The sequence below is a fragment of the Scyliorhinus torazame genome, chromosome 10 (genome assembly GCF_047496885.1).
Source record: "Scyliorhinus torazame isolate Kashiwa2021f chromosome 10, sScyTor2.1, whole genome shotgun sequence".
Taxonomy (NCBI): domain Eukaryota; kingdom Metazoa; phylum Chordata; class Chondrichthyes; order Carcharhiniformes; family Scyliorhinidae; genus Scyliorhinus; species Scyliorhinus torazame.
Window position 1 is genome coordinate 244779098 of NC_092716.1, and position 21285 is coordinate 244800382.

Sequence of the window (21285 nt, forward strand, 5' to 3'; positions counted from 1 at the left end):
ATAACTAAAAAATGTATAGCCAATGGGCAAATTGATAAATCTTCATGGATTTTGCATGAGGTTAATAAAAAATGCAGTATCTACAAAGAACGTAACTGTGCTCTGTGTAACACGGATGATTCACCTGTCTGCTTTTGAACTAGACTGTTGTGCTTCCGGCAGAGGGTGGTTTCTGTCCTGTAGATTTGTTAATCAGATGCAGGGTAGAAAAAATAATTTATTTTCAATTGCTACTAAATGCCTGAGTGGTTCTCTTTGGTTTCCTGAATGAACACAGCATTACTGTTTTAAAATAATGGTTCCTCTTCTCTATATACCCAAAACCCCATAAATCTGGATTGGGAGTAGAAAGGAAACGGCAGCTGAAGCTCAACAGGTGAGCAGAAGATTCCTTTCGAAACTCTGCACACTCAGGTTCACAGGCTTTGAGTCAACACCATTCAATTAATTGCTTCTTGTGCGAGGCACTGGCTGAAATCTGTTTTTACTTTTTTGATTTCAAAATTGGCTTTGTAAAATGCAATTCAAGTCAGAAGCGACCTGCCTCCACCAAGACTTCACTAAGCCTTTAAAATCCTGGAATTCTCTGACAAGATCATTGAGTGTTGGCCTACGCTGAGAAAACTCACACCAGCCGTTCTGTCACATCAGAATACATTTCTGTTCGTCACACAGTGAACTCAGATCTCTCAGTGGCTGCTACGTGATTTACAAGTTAACAATGGAATTTGTTGATTAGAGAGTTTTAATTTCAAGAGAAAATTTGTGCAAGTGCTTGTATTTAGACAATCGGTTCAGAAGTGTGAGTGCATGGTATAGTCTGATAAAACTATTCAAAATGATTTTCTGTTACAGTTTAGAAGCACACATACATATATCAGTACAACCTATCAATTGGCTATCCCACACTCAACAGACATCATTCATTCCAACAGAAAGAAGATCTTTTCAAAACCTCAGCAACTGATCAGTTATCTCCTAATGTGCAACACAGTGCCATTCACCACTTTGCAAGTAGGGATTATTAAAGTGAGTTAGACAGAAGGGGGGATTTTTCTTGAACTTCCAAGATGATATCATTTAAGTAGGAATGTAAAAAATGTTAATGTTGATTTGTGCCGGCAATAAAAGATTAAAGAAGGTTATCTTGCTGCTTGAGCAGGTTTTACACCATCTTCTGCCATTATTGTCATTCTACAGGTCTAACACAAAAATGCCCAATAGCTAATTTTAAGATCCTGAGGGGTCTTGGCAGTGTAGGTGTGGAGAGGATGTTTCTGATCACGGGGGTCGAGAACTGGGGGGTCACTGTTTAAACAAAAAGGGGTCGCCCATTTAAGACACAGATGAGGAAACATCCTTTCTCCGAGTTTGTGGGTCTTTGGAATCCTCTTCCTCAAAAGGCAGTGGAATCAGTCTTATAAAGGCAGAGGTAGATACATTCTTGATAAGCAAGGGATGAACGGTTAAAAGAGTAGGCGGTGTGGGTTTGAGGTTACAATCAGCCATTATCTTATTAAATGGCAGAGCAGGTTCAAGGGGTTCAGTGGCCTACTCTTGCTCCTAGTTCATATGCTCACATGTTTTAAATTTTCTTTGAATGGAGTGCAAGTCTGTTACTGCTGATTCAGTCCTTTTGTTATTGATTGCTAAACAGACTGGATCCACGTCTAATTGTTGTTTAATTGTAAAATGGGGCAGTGCTTCTCACCTGTCAACTTACAACATTTGACAGTGCCCGGAATAGAACAGAATACATAGTTGCCCGGTTAAAACATTGTCTGTACATTTACATACTTTTTTTTCCAAATTAATTTGCTGTATCATTGTAGTAAAAAGGAGGCTATGGTCCTCCCTCCTGCATGCGAGTCGGAGACAAGTATCCCAAACACAAACCCACTTGAGAGTACATGTTTTAAATTTATAATTTTGGTGTAATTCAAGTGCAACTCAAGTGCAACATGACAGTAGTTCCAAAACATGGTCTGCTTCTTTTTCTCTCCAAATCTGGTAGACTATAATGTTGACAATAATGATCTACTCAAGAGCTGGCACAGCATGATAACTTCTAGTGGCCTTGAGTTGTGCTGTGCCACTTTAGGATGGGAAGAATGACGAGGACCTGCCATATAAGTTCTTGGCGTAAGTACGGACCCATATTCCTCTGAGCCAGTTACATTCCCTGCATTTTGCTTTCCCACTCCTACGCATCAGTAGATTCCTTCACGGGGATGAAGTGAGGGAGGAAGGTGGAGGAGGTGGTGTTTCAGAGGATGTGGGATGGATTATTCACAGAGCACAAGGGAACTGGAGTGGCTGAAGATATGCAACCTACCCAGCAGAGGGCACGGAAAAGGCTGACCTGCTCTGGCAGTGGTGACAAAAGTTAGACTAATCAGATGACAACCCAAAATTTGATTAATTAATTTTGGAAACCCCTGGTAGCTGTCACCCAAAAATCTTCCAAGTGAGGATGGTCCTGATCTTCCTGTCAACTCCATGCTCCTTCACCTCCATGGCAATCAGAGCCACCTCTTCAGCAATCTTCATATCCAGCCCTTTTTGTATGAAGTTGCAGTTATGCAGGATATGTGCTTGAAAGAATATCATACATTGACACGTCTCTCCTGATTTGTCAAACTTCTTGGCAACAAACTGTATGCAATATCACCCACAAGCTAATTGCTCGATTGACTGGTTTCCTGAAAGAACAGAGACATATCAAAATTCTTGAAACTGAAGGCAACTTCCTGTAAAGTCTGGCATGGACAGGGAGGATTCTTTAGTCACGCAAAAGGTAAGGCACTCACTTACTGTAGCCCTTTCCATTAAACAGGTTGAGAGTATTAACTGTTGAAGCTCACAATGCTGTGTGTGCATCATCTGCTGCATTCTACATTTTGGGCAAGACAGCAACACGACTATCAAGTTGCTAACTCTTAAAAAGTGAGTCAGTTACCTGCGGAACCCATATGGTGCACTGGTAGACACTGTATAAATCATTCCGGTTACCTGAAATAAGCTGTCTGGATCAACAATTTTAGCTGCATGTTTTCAGAGAGAAACAAGCATATTTATCCAACAGTGTTAAAAGAGCTCTTTATTGGAATATTGATGATATGCACGGGGTAGGGTAATATTTTGTAGGGTGTAATCTTCTTACATGCTGCCTTTCCATTCCTCCATCCTGAATGAATCCCGCCTCCATTAGAATTAAGAACAAGGGATTACCCAGGAGGCCTAATGTGGCTTTGACTTGGTTTTTAAAGAATGGTCGGTCCTGTAAGATGTTCGATGTTAGTCATGGGGTCCCCTCATAGGTAGGATTGGCAGGTGTGCCCTCTATAAAGTTATAAGTTCAATTTCATGAGAACAAAGCTTGAGCTGTGAAGCTATGACAAAGTATTGTGGTGGTCAGTAAAATATTTCAAATTAAATAGACCTCAGATATCTTGGAAGAAGGAACAGTTTTCGATCTACTAGATCATATGACTGACAGCAAGATTTATAATTTAGGTTGCATTTTGAGTATTTTCTATCACAGCGCCAGGGACCTGGGTTCGATTCCCGGTTTGGGTCACTGTCTGTGCAGAGTCTGCACGTTCTCCCCGTGTCTGCGTAGGTTTCCTCCGGGTGCTCCGGTTTCCTCCCACAAAGTCCCGAAAGACGTGCTGGTTAGGTGAATTGGACATTCTGCATTCTCCCTCAGTGTACCCTAAACAGGGGCCGGAATGTGGTGACTAGGGGCTTTTAACAGTAACTTCATTGCAGTGTTAATGTAAGCCTACTTGTGACAATAAAGATTATTATTAACTGCAACAGCAATAGATAAATGACTAACTTAAAGGGCTATATTTTTAAATGTATAATTAAAAAAAAAAAATCTATTTAAATTTATTTCCAAAATTAGGAAAGTTTTCTCAGCAGTATTTAAATGCCTCCAGGTGAATGCACAGATGTAGTTAAACCCGCATATAGTTTGCCAGCACATGTGCTTATGATTCAGGAACTCTAGCTTGAGGGTAGAATATATTTTCCTGCAGCTGTAATTGACAGTGGTATAATCAGGAATATAAATAATATGCCAATTAACAAGACAACAGCTTGTTTTTGCATTTGCGTTTGAGAATGTTTCATTCATGTATCGAGTTACAATTTTATACAAATCACATCCTGGTGACACAAACAGCACCTCGCTCACCATACTTAAAGAAGAGATCTGCCTTATAGTTCAGAAAACCCAAGTCTCTTGCCAACCTTAGAATTACCTGAAATATACAGCAGACACCAGCCATTTGGCCCTGCTGGTCTATGCTCGAGATTATACCCCATATGAGTCTCCTCCCATTTCATCTAACTCACCTCAGTCTTTAGGCATATTTTTCTATTTCTCTGATGTTGAATGAAGTGTTAAAAAAAACCTCTTTCACCAGCATTTATTGTTTATCCCTAATTGCTCGCGAGAAGCAGTCGTGTTCTGCCTTCTTGAGCTGCTGTAATCCACGTGTTGCAGGAACACTCAGTGCTGTTAGGAAGGAAGTTCCACGATTTTGATCCAGTAATCCACCACACTTCTACCTTGTAGACGGTGAACATGCTTTGGGATGTCAGATGGAGAGTTAGTCACAGATACTCCAACGAGCCTTTGATCTGCTTTTGCAGCCACAGTATTTATATGGCTGGTCCAGTTCAGTTTCTGGTCAAAGCCAACCACCAGGATGGTGGGTAGCACTGTGGCTTCACAGCGCCAGGGACCCGGGTTCGATTCCCGGCGTGGGTCACTGCCTGTGTGGAGTCTGCACGTTCTCCCCGTGTCTGCGTGGGTTTCCTCCGGTTTCCTCCCACCAGTCCCGAAAGACGTGCTTATTGGATGAATTGGACATTCTGAATTTCCCCTCAGTGTACCTGAACAGGTGCCGCAGTGTGGCGACTGGGGATGTCCACAGTAACATCACTGCAGTGTTAATACAAGCCTACTTGTGAAACTAATAAAGATTAGTATTATGATAGTGGGAGATTCAGTGATGGTAATGCCATTGAATGTCAAGAGGAGATGGTGGATTCTCTTGCTGGAAATGGTGATTGCATGGCACAGCTGTTACTTGTCACTTACCAGCCCAAGCCCGAATATTGCCCAGGTCTTGCTGCACAAGGACATGAACTCTTTCAGTGTTTGAGTTGGAAATGGTGCTGAACATTGCGCAATCATCTGCAAACATCCCCATTTCTGATCTTATGATAGAAGGAAGGTCATTTATGAAACATTTGAAGATTGGGCCTAGTGCAGAGGGCACGCCAAGAGCAGCCCTAGATATGCCTAAAAATGAAGTGTTAACCTGGTGAAAGCTACAACACAGGACTACTTGGAATTTCAAATAGTGAAAGCAGCATGCAATAGGTAGAGCTAAGTGACTCCACAACCAACAGATCAGATCTAAAGCTTTCCAGTCCTGCTACATCCAGCCATGAATGGTGGTGGACAATTAAACAACTAACTGGAGGAGGTGGTTCCACAAAGAGCCCCATTCACAATGATGGAGGAGCCCAGCATGTCAGTGCAATAGACGAGTCTGAAGCATCTCAGCCATAAATATCGAGTGAATGAACCACCTTGGCTTCTTCCCAAGGTCTCCAGCATCACAGATGTCAGTGTTCAGCCAATTTGATTCATACCGCGTAATATAAGTAGCTGAAGGTACTGGTATTGCAAACGTTATGGGCCCTGACAATATTCCAGCAATAGTACCGAAGACTTGTGTTTCAGAGATAACCGTGCCCCTAGCCAAGCTGTGCCAGTACAGCTACAATACTGACATCTACCCAGAAATGTGAAAACTTGCCCAGATATGTCCTATACACAAAAGGCAGGACAAATCCAACTGGCAATTATCACCTCATCAGTTTACTCTTGATCATCAATAAAGTAATGGAAAGTGTATTGACAAAGCTATCAAGCAGTTCTTACTCAGTAATAACCTGCTCACTGCTGATTAGTTTGGGTTCTGCCAGAATTATTCATCTCTTGACCACATTACAATTTGGTTCAAACATGCACAAAAGAGCTGAACTCGAGGTGAAGTGAGACCTTGGACATCAAGGCTGCATTTGACTGAGTGTGGCAATAAGGAGCTGTGCCAAAACCAGAGACAATGGGAATCAGATGGAAAACTCTCCATTAGTTGGTATCATGCCCAGCACATAAGACGATGTTTGCGGTTGTTCGCCTAGCCCAATCTTCAGTTGCTTCATCAATGATTTTCCCTCCATCATAAGTGGGCATGTTTATAGATGATTACACAATGTTTATCACCATTCCCAGCTCCTCAGATAACGAGGCAGCCTAGATCTGTATGCGGCAAGACCTGGACTATATTCAGACTTGGGCGGTTAAGTGGCAAGTAACATTCATGCACACAAGTACACAGGCAATGACCATCTCCAGCACAAGATAATCTTAACCATCTGCCCATGATATTCAATTGCATTAACTTGCTTGAACCCCCCACGATCAACAGTCTGGTGGTTATCCCTGACCAAAAATCTGAACTGGACTAGCCATATAAATACTGTGCCTACAAGAGCAGGCCAGGGGCTGGGAATTCTGTGGCGAGTAACTCCCCTAACTCCTCAAAGTCTGTCCATCATCTACAAGGCACAAGTCAGGAAGTCAGGATTGCGATGGAAAATTCCCCAATTGCCTGAATGTGCAGTTCCAACGACACTCAAGAACCCCGACACCAGCAAGGACAAAGCAATGTGCTTGATTGGCACCCACTCAACATTCACTCCCTCCACCACCGGTGCACCCTAGAGGCAGTGTGTACCATCCCCAAGGCGTACTGCAGCAATTCGTCGAACTTCGACAGCACCTCCTAAATTTGTGATCTCTACCGTCTTAGAAGGGCAAGGGCACAGATGCACGGGAGCATCAACACCTGCAAGTTCCCTTCCAAGCCATATGCTTTCTTGACTTCGAATTACATCACTGTTTCTTCATCGTCATTGGGTCAAAAATCTGGAACTCCCTCCTTAACAGCACTGTAGGTGTACCTATACCACATGGACTACAGCGATTCAAAAAGGTGTCTCACCCCTACCTCTCACGGCCAATTTGGGATGAGCAACAAACACTGGGATTGTCAGCAATGCTCACATCTAATGAAAGAATTAAGGAAAACATGCTCTCTGAAATCATTTAAATAATTTCTGTTTACATGTATTAGGTTACCAGGAGTACAATGGGCCACCTGTGCAATTGCTTTCAACTGCAGCTTGACAATACGCTGTAGTTGGACTCAATATTGTGACTTGCCTAAGTGACGCAAGATATCCTTCCCCAAGTGTGGCTGATTGCTTCAATCAGCAGTCAGCTCGGGACTTGACTTTGGAAGTTCTACTGTCACTGCAGTGAAAATGGGGATGTTGGATACCCCAGAATTACCCCCAGTTCTTATTTTTACAACTACCAGCATTTAAACCCGAAACAATGCAGTTGCAAGAATACTGTCCCTCCTGGGAATATGTACAATTTTAACATCGTAAGGCTGCAACAATAGATTCCAATGGAACAATCTTGCACTGAGTTTTAAATTTTTCTATAAATGCAAGCGGATTATGGTCAGCATAGACGAAGCTTTGTTTATTATCGTGTCGGACTTCAAAATGCTGAAGGGCTAGAAACAATGCGAAGGTTTCCTTTTCATTGGTGGAGTACTTTCTTTGGCACTGACTTAGATTTTTTGAAAAGGATCCCACCGGCTTCTCTATTCCTGCCTCGTCATCCTACAGTAACACTGCCCCACCCCCAGGTCGCTGGCACCGTGGCTATTTTAAAGGGTCTGGAAAAATTAGGGCAGCCAACACTGGCTCACTTACAGATATGGCCCTCAATTTCTCAAATGCTGTTTGGCATTCTGCGGACCATTCTATTTTTGCTTGTTTCTGTGGGTTCTGCCGACATGGCTGCTGTTTTATCGAGTTGGGAGTCACCTATGTCTGCACCACGTTCAATTAATGTAGTGCACCCAGATGTGTCCAGACAAATCTTCTTACACTTCTGCAGTAGCCTTGTACGATCTTTTCGTTGCTCTGACTGCTGACTGAGTTTGCCAAATTCCCACATATCCTGCTATTGGTATTTCATGTGCTATCCGCAGTATTTCCCTACAACATTTGGACGGTATCACTATCTGATGAACAACCGTCCATACCTTGGAAAGACTCCTGAGAAAGCTCAGCATTTCTAGGATGTACAGCGGCTGCTGGCTTTTACCTTTGTACAAATCTAAGCGATAACTTGGATAAACGGGTTGCACATTTAAAACCAGATGAAAAAATGTTTTAATCAATGAATATTTGGCAAACAGGTTGCATAGTTTACTGCCTCATTGGTGCATTATTGAACTGTATACCCAATCTCCTGGAAATATGACATTAACAACATTAAATGTTCTCATTTTGGATTACTCCTTGTGGATGAACCCGCTCAAGGTTATTAACGACCATAAATGTCAGGAATAGGTTTCTGTAAATGTGAAGGAACCAAACTTCTTTGCTAGTCTTTTCACCCGTGCTCTTGACACAATGAGATTTCTCGCCTTTACAAAATAACAGATCCTATTCTCACTTGCAAGTTCACGAGGACAGGGTGAGGCAACCCACAGAGCGTTTCTGTTGGGGCATAACAATGAAGGTATGGATAGTTATGCACATAGATTGATCCATTTACTATGGCTCTATTCAACAGTCACTTTAGACTATGCGAATCCTATCCATCAAAGAAAACTAGTTAAAGTTGAATAATGTAGACTAACATTTTGATTTCAAAAAACTATTTGCGTTTTCTTCATCTCCTTCAGGAGTACGTTGCAGCGTATCCATGAGAACATTTACCCACAATTTCTTTGGAAGGGGTGAGTTTTGCACTGGCACTGAGATGGGTGGGGCCTAAACACACTGGCACCAAGGCCTGGACTACGTCCCCTCGCATCCCCCCCCCCCCACCCAATAGAGAGTTACACCCCATTATGGGGTCACCTGACATCCCACCCTTCCTGCCGTGCACTTTCAAAGTTGGCACTGCCCCAGCACCATTGGGCAGGAGGTAGAATCTCCAGAGCCAAGAGAATCCGGCTTTAAACTGACATAGCATATTTAAATATTATAGCCTAGTTCATAGAATCCCTAAATTGCAGGAGGCCATTCGGTCCATCGGGTCTGCACCAACCCTGTGAAAGAGCACCCCAGCTAGGTCCAATCCCCCACCAACCCCGTAATCTCACCTAGGGGCAATTTAGCATATCCAGTCCACCTAGCCTGCACATCTTTGGATTGTGGGGATGGGGGGGGGGGACAAAACCCACGCAGACACAGGGAGAAAGTGCAAACTCCACACAGCGAGTCACCTGAAGTTGAAATCGAGCCAGGTTCTCTGGTACTGTGAGGCAGCAGTGCTAACCACTGTGGTACCTTGCCGCCGCAGCTGGATGGGGGGGGGGCGTTGTGGTGAATCAGATTACACCAGCTGCAGTGGGTCAGGAGCATCGCGCTCTGTTCGGGACTGGGTGCGAACCCTATTTAGGGGCTCTCTTATTGCTATTCTCCCAGCATAGTGGGCTGTGCATCAGGTGAAACGTGGCCAGAGAAACGCCCCCATTCCAGATGAACTATTTGAAAAACCAGCATCATGAGAAAAGCAACCTACTTTTTCCCCATACTCTATGTTCCCAAGATGACTGCAAAAAACTGAAATAGAATATTCATATGAAGAGAGAGGAGCTTCATGTTCTTGCAATAAATGTCAAACAGACTTGTACTGGTGACGTCCTGTAATACGAGCATAAGTGAAATTTGGTGCAAACAATGCCCACACTTATATGAATCTTGCGCTCATACCTAATTTTATTTGAAGTGTTAGTTCATAATTTATAAATTGAACTTATAAAAACAACCGTATTGCTTTTCCAGCCTATGTCTAATGGAGAGAAAAAGACTGTAGTGTAGCAGCATGATATTCCTGCAAACGACTAGTTTCCTACACTGTCAAAGGTGCAACTACTTGCTTTTGCTACCTTGCATCCGTTATATCAATCGCTTTAGGATATGATATGCTTAGTTAAATCCAGCACGAGGAACAGTAGTTGACATCGGTACAAAGGAAGCCTTCAGCACCCTGCTAAAACACATTTGTCTCCATGAAATATTAAAAGAAGAAATCAAATGCAAAATAAAAATATATTTATTAATACTTATTAACACCATCCACTAATTCCTGCTGGCTGAGGGAAAACCAGAAAATATGATGATCCAGTTCAACCAGCAGATATATTTCTCAATAACAAGGAAACCCCCCCCCCCCCGCCCCCGAGTTATGCCAAATAACTTCTGTTATTTTTTACCAATTGAATTAAAACAGGAAAGGTTGAAATTTAACAGTTGATTGGTCAACTTCCTAAAGGGAAAAAAAATTATGTTACAGGCAGAAACCATTTTACTTTTTTAACATTTTTATATATTGCTTTTTAAAAAATAAAGCATAAGATAGCTAATTTTATCCTGAAGATTTGTCACAGTACTGCAGAACGGATTGACTGTTAGTCAATCACACACAAAATATAATACAGAAATGCAATTTACTATTCTGTTTGTTCCGATATTTTCTGACAATTTTGAAATGAAGACCAGCTTCTCAGTTTGGGAGGCTAAGCGTTCCCGTCGGGACTGAATTGCACGTGATTCACGTTCCAGTTGGGGGTGCTATTTGGCAAGTACGTCAGGCCATGCAAATGGTCCAGCACTCCGCTGGAGTGAATTGAGAGCAATTCCCGGCCCAGGGAACGTTGTAACAACCAGGGCCTGATTTAGCGCGAAACAGCCTGCCTGCTGGAGCTGTTTTTAAGCGCTCCACTTACCACACACTCACTGCAGCCACGCAGAAGGCTCACAGAAGACCTGCTGAGGAATTGAACTCGGGTCCCTGGTGTTGTATGGCAGCAGTGCTAACCACTGAGCCACCCTTGATTTTCTTCTTCAGTCCTCTGTCTGAAGACTCTTGACAAATATTTGCTGAACCACAGTAAGTGCCATGATTTATTTACTATGGGTAGGGTGAGGAGGCAGGCCCCAAGACTGTCTCAGCCGAAAAGGGGATCAAACCATGAGCTCTTGGTGTTAATTTAATCCACATACCAACTTAGCTAAATGGCCTCCTTCTCCCATACATCGTGACAGTATACTGATAATACCATATTTTGCATGATACTGAAACATAGTGCAATTCTGGTAAAAATCAACAAATCTCCCACATTGGTAAACTATATGGCTAAGCATGAGTATTAGCCTTTTCATGAATAGCACAAGTGTACTTGTAAGTTAATTAAATTCTATGCAAAAGTAGCCATTTAAGAGTAGAATAGGATTGTGTGGAGCAGGAAAAGCAGTTTGGTAACAGAAGAATTAACCAGCTCCCCAAGTTTCATATCCATCACAAATTGTAGCACAAAGCAGATCCTTTATAAATATTGGCCGGTTTCTCCATCGGCAGTCCGCCTCGCTCCTGCTGCCAGGGAGAACGGGAATTTGGAACTCAGCCAAAACTCCATTCACTGTAGCGGAAATACTGCCGGCGCGAATAAATGGAGAATCCCACCCAATGTCTTACCTGCGTCTGCATATCAGCTTTTATGCTGCACCACATATAAGTGACGCGGTGCGATAAATATATTTCCATTGGTTTCATACCCAGAGAAAGCAAAAATTTTACACCGATTTGCTATCTGGAACAGGTTTGTAGAAAGGCTAAACACCATGCACTCACCTCGTAACCAAACTGTAATTCGTCAGAAGTCAACATAATGATATCATCATCAATTGCTAAGACAGCTTCAGTTTCAATCTCATCATAGGGAAAAAACCTATTACTCAGCTTGTTTTCTTTGGTTCTTACAACTTTCAGAGGTACTCCAATCTTGGGCCAAAGTGACTCTGGAATAAGAAATAAATTAAAATACTAAATTGTACTTTCTTATTTAAACATCATAAGACAAATAAACCACCTCTATTGATAAACCACATGCTCCCTTTGTCTGTTCAAATTGGTGACCTCAGCATCTAAATTAAAACTTGGTAAATCTTACTTTGAGTCACGAAACACTCAGAATTCCAATATTCTGAAGGGATTGTGCTGCTTTATATTGGTCACAAGTGGCAGCCACTGTATAGAAACGCTTTGCAAATTCCAGGCTCATTTCCTGCCATGGGTTATTGCCTGGGGATATCATTTGTAAAAATCTTTTCATAAAGACACTTTAGTAATGGCTTGGGCAGCGTCTTTCATATCAAATCCCTACTAAACAAAATGAATCCCAGAGAATATAAGGCTGTCGACTGCCTCTTATGACTGAATTGTTTATTCTGTGAGTTGCAGCTTGTTTTGAAAGTGTATTTATTTGCCTTTTGCACACTTTACATTTTGCTCTGTTTGCTCCAGCCCCATGGGTTAGATGGATTGACCGGGCTAAATTGCCCCTTAGTGTCCAAAGTTTAATTGGGTTTGCAGGGATAGTGTGGGGGAGTGGGCCTGGGTGGGATGCTCTTTCAGAGGGTGGGTGCAGACTTGACAGGCCGAATGGTCTCCTTCTGCACTTTAGGTATTCTATGATTCAAAGTCTGAGATTTACTGCGGTTAATTCAATCAGTGACGCAGTGGTTAGCACTGCTGCTTCACAGCGGCAGGGGCCCGGGGGTTCGATTCCTGGCTTGGGTCACGGTCTGTGCGGAATCTGCACGTTCTCCCCGTGCCTGTGTGGATTTCCACCAGGTGTCCGGTTTTCTCCCACAAATCCTGAAAGACATGCTTGTTAGGTGAATTGGACATTCTGAATTCTCCCTCAGTGTATCCGAACAGGTACCAGAGTGTGGCGATTGGGGAATTTTCACAGTAACTTAATTGCAGTGTAATGTAAGCCTACTTGTGACACTAAGAAAGATTATCAAGGATCAAACCAAGCGCACTGACCATGTGGGTACACAGCATAGGCACCTCTAAAATAAATGTCACAGCACCACATTCAGCTGGCTCCCAGTCCGATTTTTCATAGGTTTTTTAGTAGAGGATTTGTAACCATGTTTGTATCGCTGTTTGTTTTCTCTGCCCATCTTCCATTTATGGCAAACACTGGCCCAACTGAAAATTGACTGGGACGATTTAACAGCTATTAATAGTATCAAATAAAACAGCAGTTTGAACCATAAAATATCAGAATCCGATCATTCTTAACTTTCTTACCTAAAATAAAGCATTTGAGTGAGGTTCACAAATATGACTTCTGAGAGCCTTTTTGAAGTATGTTCCTTTAAAATAATTTAAATAACTGCAACCAGTATCACCCATTAAAAAAAATTAATTGCCAAGAAACTTCATCAACCTCTCCTTCGTTTGTTTTTTTAACTAATTTTCCGGCAGCTTGTTTCTAATACTTGGATTGAGGGGCAATATCAAAACTAAATTTCATATTTCCACTTGCAAGACATCATGAACTTCTTGGCTGGGCTATAAGAATATGTTAAAATCATACACAAGTTATGATAAATGCATCCATTCCTTTACGTCAGGTTCTCTCAGTGAAGTGTTTGTTGTCCTAATGATCCAGAAGAAAAATGAACCACTTTGCATTGTATTAATCTATACAGATTAAGGAGGTGTCGGGTCTCATTATGAACTGTGCTAAACCAGCTGCCCTCTAACTGACTTTCAGTTTCAGAGAAATCATGTTTGGCGAATTTATTGAAGATTTTCTGAGAGTGTAACTAGCAGGGTAAATAAAGGAGAACCAATGAATGTTGCATATTTGGATTTCTAAAAAATGCATTCGATAGGGTGTTAAAGATTATTAAGGTGGAAGTCAATATATTAACAGACAGAAGATTGGTCAACAGACAGGAAGCAGGAATAAATAGGGAATTTTTAAGTTGACAGGCTTGAACTGGTGGGATGCCACAAGGATCGGTGCTGGTAGCTCGGCTACTTAAAATCTATATTGACGATTTAGATGAAGGGTTTGAGAGCAATGTATCCAAGTCTACAACTGGTACAAAGCCAGGTGAGAGAGGAAGCTGTGAGGAGGTTACCAAGTGGCTGAAAAGGGATAGAGGCGGGTTAAGTGAGTGGGCGATAAGATGGCTGATGAAGATAATATGTCACTTTGATGGTGACAACCAGAATATTTTTATAAATAGTGAGAAACTTTCAAATGTTGGTATTTGGAAAGATTTGGGTGACCATAAAGCTAGCATGTTAGGTACAGCAAGTGACTAGGAAGGTAAATAGCAAGTTGGCCTTTATTGTAAATGGTTTGGAGTAAAAGATAATGGAATTCTTGCTACAATTGTAATTTTCATAGTTTCTTCACTCACAGTTTCAAATCTTAGGAACTCTCTACTTCAGAAGGCTGTGAATGCTCACTGAGAATATTTGAAGCAGAGGTGGCCTTTTTGGACTCTAGGACAGTGTTGTCCAATAGGAGTTTGATGCTAACAAATCTTTTATCATCAGGTCACCATACACCATATGATACAAAATATGCACTATATTAATAAAATAAACGTGCAATCTTTTGAAAATAACTTTGGGGTTTTAAACCATCAAACAATCAAAACTGATACACTTACAACCTGAACCGGGGGAACAGCTTCAATCCAATTGTTCAGCAAAGTGAATCTGATGATAATCTCTTATTTTGTTTCTGACAATGTGCTCCTGGTTATTTCAAAAGAACAAATTTCTTTGAGAGTAAAATTTCTCTGTTTTATCAGAAATGACATATGAGGAGACTGGTGGATGGCTTCTGCACTCTGAACTTCCATTTGCTTCGGCTCTGTCACCTGCCATTTCCGAACTCTGTACCCAGGCATTTAACAGGTCTTTAGCTCATGGCCAACTTCCCGTCATCTCTCCTTTTACGCCAATAGTGCCCCCATTCCTTTCAATTGTTAATTTCAATAGATCTATCAAGATGAAAGCTGAACATATCTGAATGTTGCTGCACCTTCCCAAAATTGCACTTTTCAACTGTCATTTGCAGCTACCCAGTTAACTCACGCACCCATCGCTCTTTGTGAAAACCACCAACAGCTAAACAAAATCAAGTTCGTCAGTCAGTATCCCTTATGTCACTAAATTTACCAAGAAGAGTTTGAGACCAATTTCACTTCTGAAGGCTGGTCCTGATTCCACAGCGCTTCACAGAGCGGTCCTGCGGATGACCATATATACTTGAATAATGGTTCATGCCATGTCAAATTTGACCCACTGACTTTTGGCCAATAAGTCATTCATTTTTCATGTGCCTCATGTATAAGTCGACCCACGACTTTTTAACCAAAAAATCCACACTCTTTGTACTTACCCACCCGCTTGCTGTTGAAGTCAAAGTCACCCACGTGCAAACCTACACGATAAAAATCACAGGATAGCAGACCATTGAAGGTGACTGCTCAGCACCTCGTGCCTGCACATGTCAACATGTGCTGTCAAGGCTACCGCATCACTGATGTGCGCTGCGTTCCGGCCCGATCCTGCCCTTTAATATGGCATCATGGTAGCAAGGAGGAATGGTAGGCAGGCCAGTTCAAACTAAAAGGTTGTTGAGATTGCAGAGCTGACAAATAATTGTGCAGCAGCTAGAGAATTCACAAGAGCAGAGAACGATGCAACAGGATGGAGGAAGCTCCCCACATAGCTTAGGCAGATGCTGAAGAATAAATGTGACAACAGAGGAAAGCCTAGTTCGCAGCCACAAATGGGAGGCAAAGTTGCAAAATGCATCAATGAAAATCGCCAGAATGGAATCTCGGTTTCTCACGGGTCTATCCGAATTTTAACCCTGATACAAGTAAGACAATTAGCCATTGCACATTTCAAAGCCAGCCCTGGACGGTGTGCCAGGTTAAGAGAAACTATTTTGCATTGTGACAGAAGACCAAGAATTCACAGCTTCGCCCAGCAGAACTTGATGACAGACTGATCGCATTTCAAATCAAACATCGACAAAAGGATACAGATTGGCCTGCACGTGGAACGTGGATGAGACTCGCATGGGTTTCGACATGCCAGCCAGTCAAACGCTGAGCAAACTTGCAGACAAATAGTGTCAGTGAAGACAACTGTAGAAACACTGATGTGCATGTCCGACAACACAAAGCTTAAGCCAATGGTGATATTCAAGAGAAAAACCCTCCCAAATAGCGATTCCCAAAAGGAGTAGTCAGTCGTTCATGGCATGGACACGACATGGCGGCACAGGGGTTAGCACTGCTTCCTCACAGGGCCAGGGACTCAGGTTCAATTCCGGCCTTGGGTGTCTGTGTGGAGTTTACACTTTCTCCCCGTGTCTACGTCGGTTTCCTCCGGGTGCACCGGTTTCCTCCCTCAGTCCAAAGATGTGCAGGTTAGGTGGATTGGCAATGCTAAATTGCCCCTTAGTGTCCAAAAGGTTAGGTGGGGTTACGGTGATAGGGTGGGGGCCTGACCCTAGGTAGGGTGCTCTTTCAGATGGTCGGTGCAGATTCGATGGTTTGAATAGCCTCCTTCTGCACTGTAGGGATTCTATGTTCATTGTAAAGGATAGAGAAATGAAGGTAGCTTGAAAACATGGCAGAGTAAAGTTTGGAGTTTTCAACCAGGAGGATTACGTGAAGGAAAAAGTCTTCTCATCTGTGACATACTGAGATCACACACTGTCAATGTCTGGTTGGAAGTTTGATCACAAAACGGTAATATTGCAGTAATGCCTAATGGTCTTACCAGACTTCTTCAACCATTGGATGTCTCTACCAATAAGCTCTTCAAGAATAGCATGAGTAAAGAGTGAAATGACTGGATGATCGAAGGAAAGAATGCATTCACCAGTAAACAGGCTTCGACCATAGCAATCTGTAGAGGGCTGGGATTAAACCATAATAGAGACTGACATCAAATCATTCAACAAATGAGATATCCAATGCATTTGATGGCACAGAAGATGATTCTTTAGAGAATGATTGGCCAATGATGAGAGATTGCTGATGACGATGATGATCCATGTGGATGCCTTTCAAGAAGCAGATTGCACCAACTGACTTAAAAGGACACACCTCAGATCTGAGTGCAATACAGTGTGATGGACAAGAAATGCACTCTGGATAAACCATTTTTCTATTAGTCTGTAATTTTTCTGTAAATTAATCATTAAAGTAGTCATGGTAAATCATAGAATCCCTACAGTGCAGGAGGCTATTCGGCCCATCAAGTCTGCACTGTAGCCACTTAAAATGGCCAACTCCCGATTCAAAATGGCGAACGGCAAAGGCTGATGGGAAAGTCAGCCAACAAGACAAAAACGAGCAGCTGCAGGTTGGCTGTGTATTTACCTCTGGAAAGGCCAGACAAGATCGATACCAGCAACCATCAGCATAACAAAACACCAGCCATCTGCATACTAATGAGCAATCCCCGGGAACAATAAGCAACATTTAGACACACAAAGCAAAACCAGACTCTTCGGCGCCAGCAGGAGCCGACACAAAAGGAGGTGAACGAGCACCTCAAGACCGCCCATCGATCAGGGAACCGCTCCAGCATTGGAGAAAATCGAACCAAGTGATTGGGACAAAGTCCAATCACTTGGGACCAGGTACAGGGTCCGCCCCGAAAGGCAGGAAGCCCCTGGGAACTATAAGAATTGAGCCCCAAGTTCAAATCGCTCTCTTCTCCACCGCTTCTCCAGCTCTTCACTCTTCAGCAGCTGGTCGAAACTGTAAGTCTTACTTCAACGCTCGCTACAAGATAGGCGCTCCTAGCTATCAATCTGTACCAACTTCAAATCCCGCAGGCTCAGAACCCGAACGAAAGGCCATTCGTTTCCCTGACCTGGTGGGCCAGTTCCAAGTTAAGTATAGGCCTGTTAGTTGTAGAAGTAGCTTAAACGTAGAATTTGTGCATGAGTAGTGATTACTGTGGATAATAAATGTGCTTTGATTTAAATCTTTCTAATCGGTGTATTGGACTATTGATCATTACTCGGACTTGAACCACGTGGCGGTATCATAAAGATACCTGGCGACTCAAGGGCAAAGGTAATAAAACAGAGCAATTAAACTAAGGCAAAGTTAGCAACAGCACCGACCTGCTGTAAGAGCACACCACCTAGGCACACCATCCCACCCTAACCCCAGAATCTCACCTAATTGTTGGGCACTAAGGGTCAATTTAGCATGGCCAATCCACCTCACCTGCACATCTTTGGACTGTGGGAGAAAATGCATGTAGACATGTGTAACCTCCACACACAGAGTCTCCCAAGGCGGGAATTGAACCCGGGTCCCTGGCACTGTGAGGCAGCAGTGCTAACCAGAGATGTGTTTTTAAAGGTGCTGTAAATGTTCCTGTTTCAAAGGCTACAAGGTTTAATTGATGCAAAGTAAACATTGCTTGTGAAAGGTTAATTGCTATTTAAGCTGAAGATCAAAATCTCAGCTATATTTGAGAGTAAGTCTTGATTTGATCCTGTATTGTGCGCATTTGGTAACTTATTGTGCAATGCAAATTACTTGTTTGGTTATTTAAAATTATATTTTTCAAAAAAGTTGTTTTGGCTGCAATTTGCTTCAGAGTATGGAAGAGTGGTGGTCAGGAAGTTTTGATAAAAGCTGACATACTGTGACTCTGCACAATAAGCCAGAAATGTTACAAGCACATTAGCGATTTTGGGAAGTAATCCCACCTGGTACGTTGATTTATCTGTATTGTGCCAGCCTCAGGTTTTAAGAACACTGGGAAATCGTCCCAAGGTTAGGATATACTAGGATTGGGCTTCAGAGTCTAGCAGTACTTTGATGGGGGCCCTGGGGTCTGGCAGTGCTGGGAGCAGACTCAGTAGTCTAGGAACACTGCCAAGTCAAGCTCTGGGAGTACTTCCATCATTTTCTGTTCTTATCTCAGATTTACAACATTGACAGTATTTTGTTTTTGTTCCAGGTCTATTGGGGTAAATCCTGGGATCTAGGATCACTGGGACAGGAAAGAGATTTCTGCTACTTAAAGAGCACAGGGAGGAGTGGTCCAAGAGCTTGTTCGATTCAGAAAGTCCGGAATGGAATCCCGTGCAGGTTTTGGGGGTGGAAGATTTGGGATCCAAGAGAACGGAGGAGGAACTGGGGTAACTAGGCTAGCCTGCGGTATTGAAGCAGGAATACGCAGCTTTTAGAGAGAAGCTAGGCAGAATATGACTCAAAGACTAGGAAAGAAACAGAGAGAGATACCGCTGGCTGAAGAAGCAGAACAGCTGTGAGAGCAGGGTGTATGTAGAATCACAGAATTGTTACTCCGTAGGAGGCCATTCGGCCCATCGTGCCTGCAACAGCTCTCCAATGAGCATAGTGACCTAGTGCCACTCTCCTGCATGTTATTTCTATTCAAATAACCATCTTTCTAATACCCTCTTGAATACCTCGATTGAACCTGCCTCCAGCACAATGTCAGGCAGTACATTTCAGGCCTGAACCACTCGCTGTGTGAAAAGTTTTTTTCTCATGTCACATTTGGTTCTTCTGCAAATCACTTTAAATCTGCGACCCTTCGTTCTTGATTATTTTACGAGCGGGAACAGTTTCTCCCTGCCTACTTTTATCCCCCACCCTCTCCATGATTTGGAACACCTCTATCAAATCTCTTCTCAGCCACCTTCTCTCCAAGGAAAACTGTCCCAGCTTCTCAATCTATCTTCATAACATAAATTTCCCATCTCTGTAAACCTCTTCTGCACACTCTCCAATGTGGTCACAGCCTTCTTATAATAATAATAGTAATAATAATAATCTTTAGTAGGGTCACAAGTAGGCTTACATTAACACTGCAATGAAGTTACTGTGAAAATCCCCTACAGGTGCCACATTCCGGCACCTGTTCGGGTACACAGAGGGAAAATTCAGAATGTCCAGTTCACCTAACAGCACGTCTTTCGCGACTTGTGGGAGGAAACCGGAGCACACAGAGGAAACCCACGCAGACACGGAGAGAATGTGCAGACTCCGCACAGACAGTGACCCAAGCTGGAAATCGAACTTGGGACCCTAGCGCTGTGAAGCAACAGTACTAGCCACTGTGCTACCGGGCACGCCCAGCACCATACGCAGTACTCCAGCGGAGGTATAACTTGTTTCTTATACAGGTTCAGCATAATCTACTTGTTCTTGTGCTCTGTGTCCCTATTAATAACGGTCAGAATACTTTATTCTTTACTAACTGCTCTCTCCACCTGTCCTGCCACCTTCAAAGATTATATATCCACTGAGGTGTCTCTGCTCCTGCATCCCCTTAAAATATGTACTTCATTATATATTGTCCCTCCATGTTCTTCCTACCAAAATGCATCACTCCACACTTCTCTACACTCATCTGCATCTACTTGGTGCCCACTCCTCCAACTTGTTTAAGTCCTTTTGAAATTCTATACTGTCCTCCTTACAGTTGACAATGCTTCCAGGTTTTGTATCATCTGCAAATTTAGAAATGGTTCCCTGCACATCAAGAAATAGATCAGTCATCTATATCAGGAAAAGTAAGGGTCCCAATACCGACCCTTGGGGAAGACCACCACTAACCTTCTCTGTTTCCTATTATTCAGCCAATTTTGTATCCACATAGCTACGGTTCCTTTTATTCCATGAGCTACATTTGTAACAAGTCTTTTTTGTGGAACTGTATTGAATTCCTTTTGACAATTCATGTATACAACATCAACAACATTACCATCATCAACCCTCTCTGTTGCATCTTCAAAAAACACCAGCAAGTTAGTTAATCACCATTTCCCCCATTAGAGATCTACACTGGCTCTTCTTAATCAACCCACATTTTTCCATGTGACTACTAAATCTATCCCGAATAATTATTTTGAGAATCTTTCCAACCACTGAAGTTAAACTGACTGGTCGATAATTGTTGATCTTATCCTTACCACCTTTTTTGAACAAGGGCGTAATGTTTGCAATTCTCCAATCCTCTTGGATGCATCTCATCTGGTCCAGGTGCCTTGCCAACTTTCAGTATCGACTTTTTACCCAACACTTCCTCCTTATTAAATTTGAACCCATCTCGTGAGTTTCTTCCTCTGTCACCGTGGCCTGGGGAGCATCTACCACCTTGGTAAAGTCAGATGCAAAGTATGTATTTCATAGCTCAACCATGCCCGATGCTCTTTGCCTCCATAAGTACATTCCCTTTTAAGTTCCTAATCTGCACTGCTCCTC

The 21285-nt window shown here is 42.6% G+C and overlaps 1 protein-coding gene across 4 annotated transcripts in view; it reads right to left on the bottom strand.

The window, feature by feature from the left end:
- The window catches only part of ext2 (exostosin glycosyltransferase 2), a 215257-nt gene that overhangs the window by 24159 nt on the left and 169813 nt on the right, over nt 1-21285 (bottom strand). For all 4 annotated transcript variants that reach the window (XM_072466636.1, XM_072466637.1, XM_072466638.1 and 1 more), the window contains one exon: nt 11816-11982. In XM_072466636.1, the coding sequence (XP_072322737.1) occupies nt 11816-11982 (167 nt within the window). The remainder of the gene's footprint in view (nt 1-11815; nt 11983-21285) is intronic.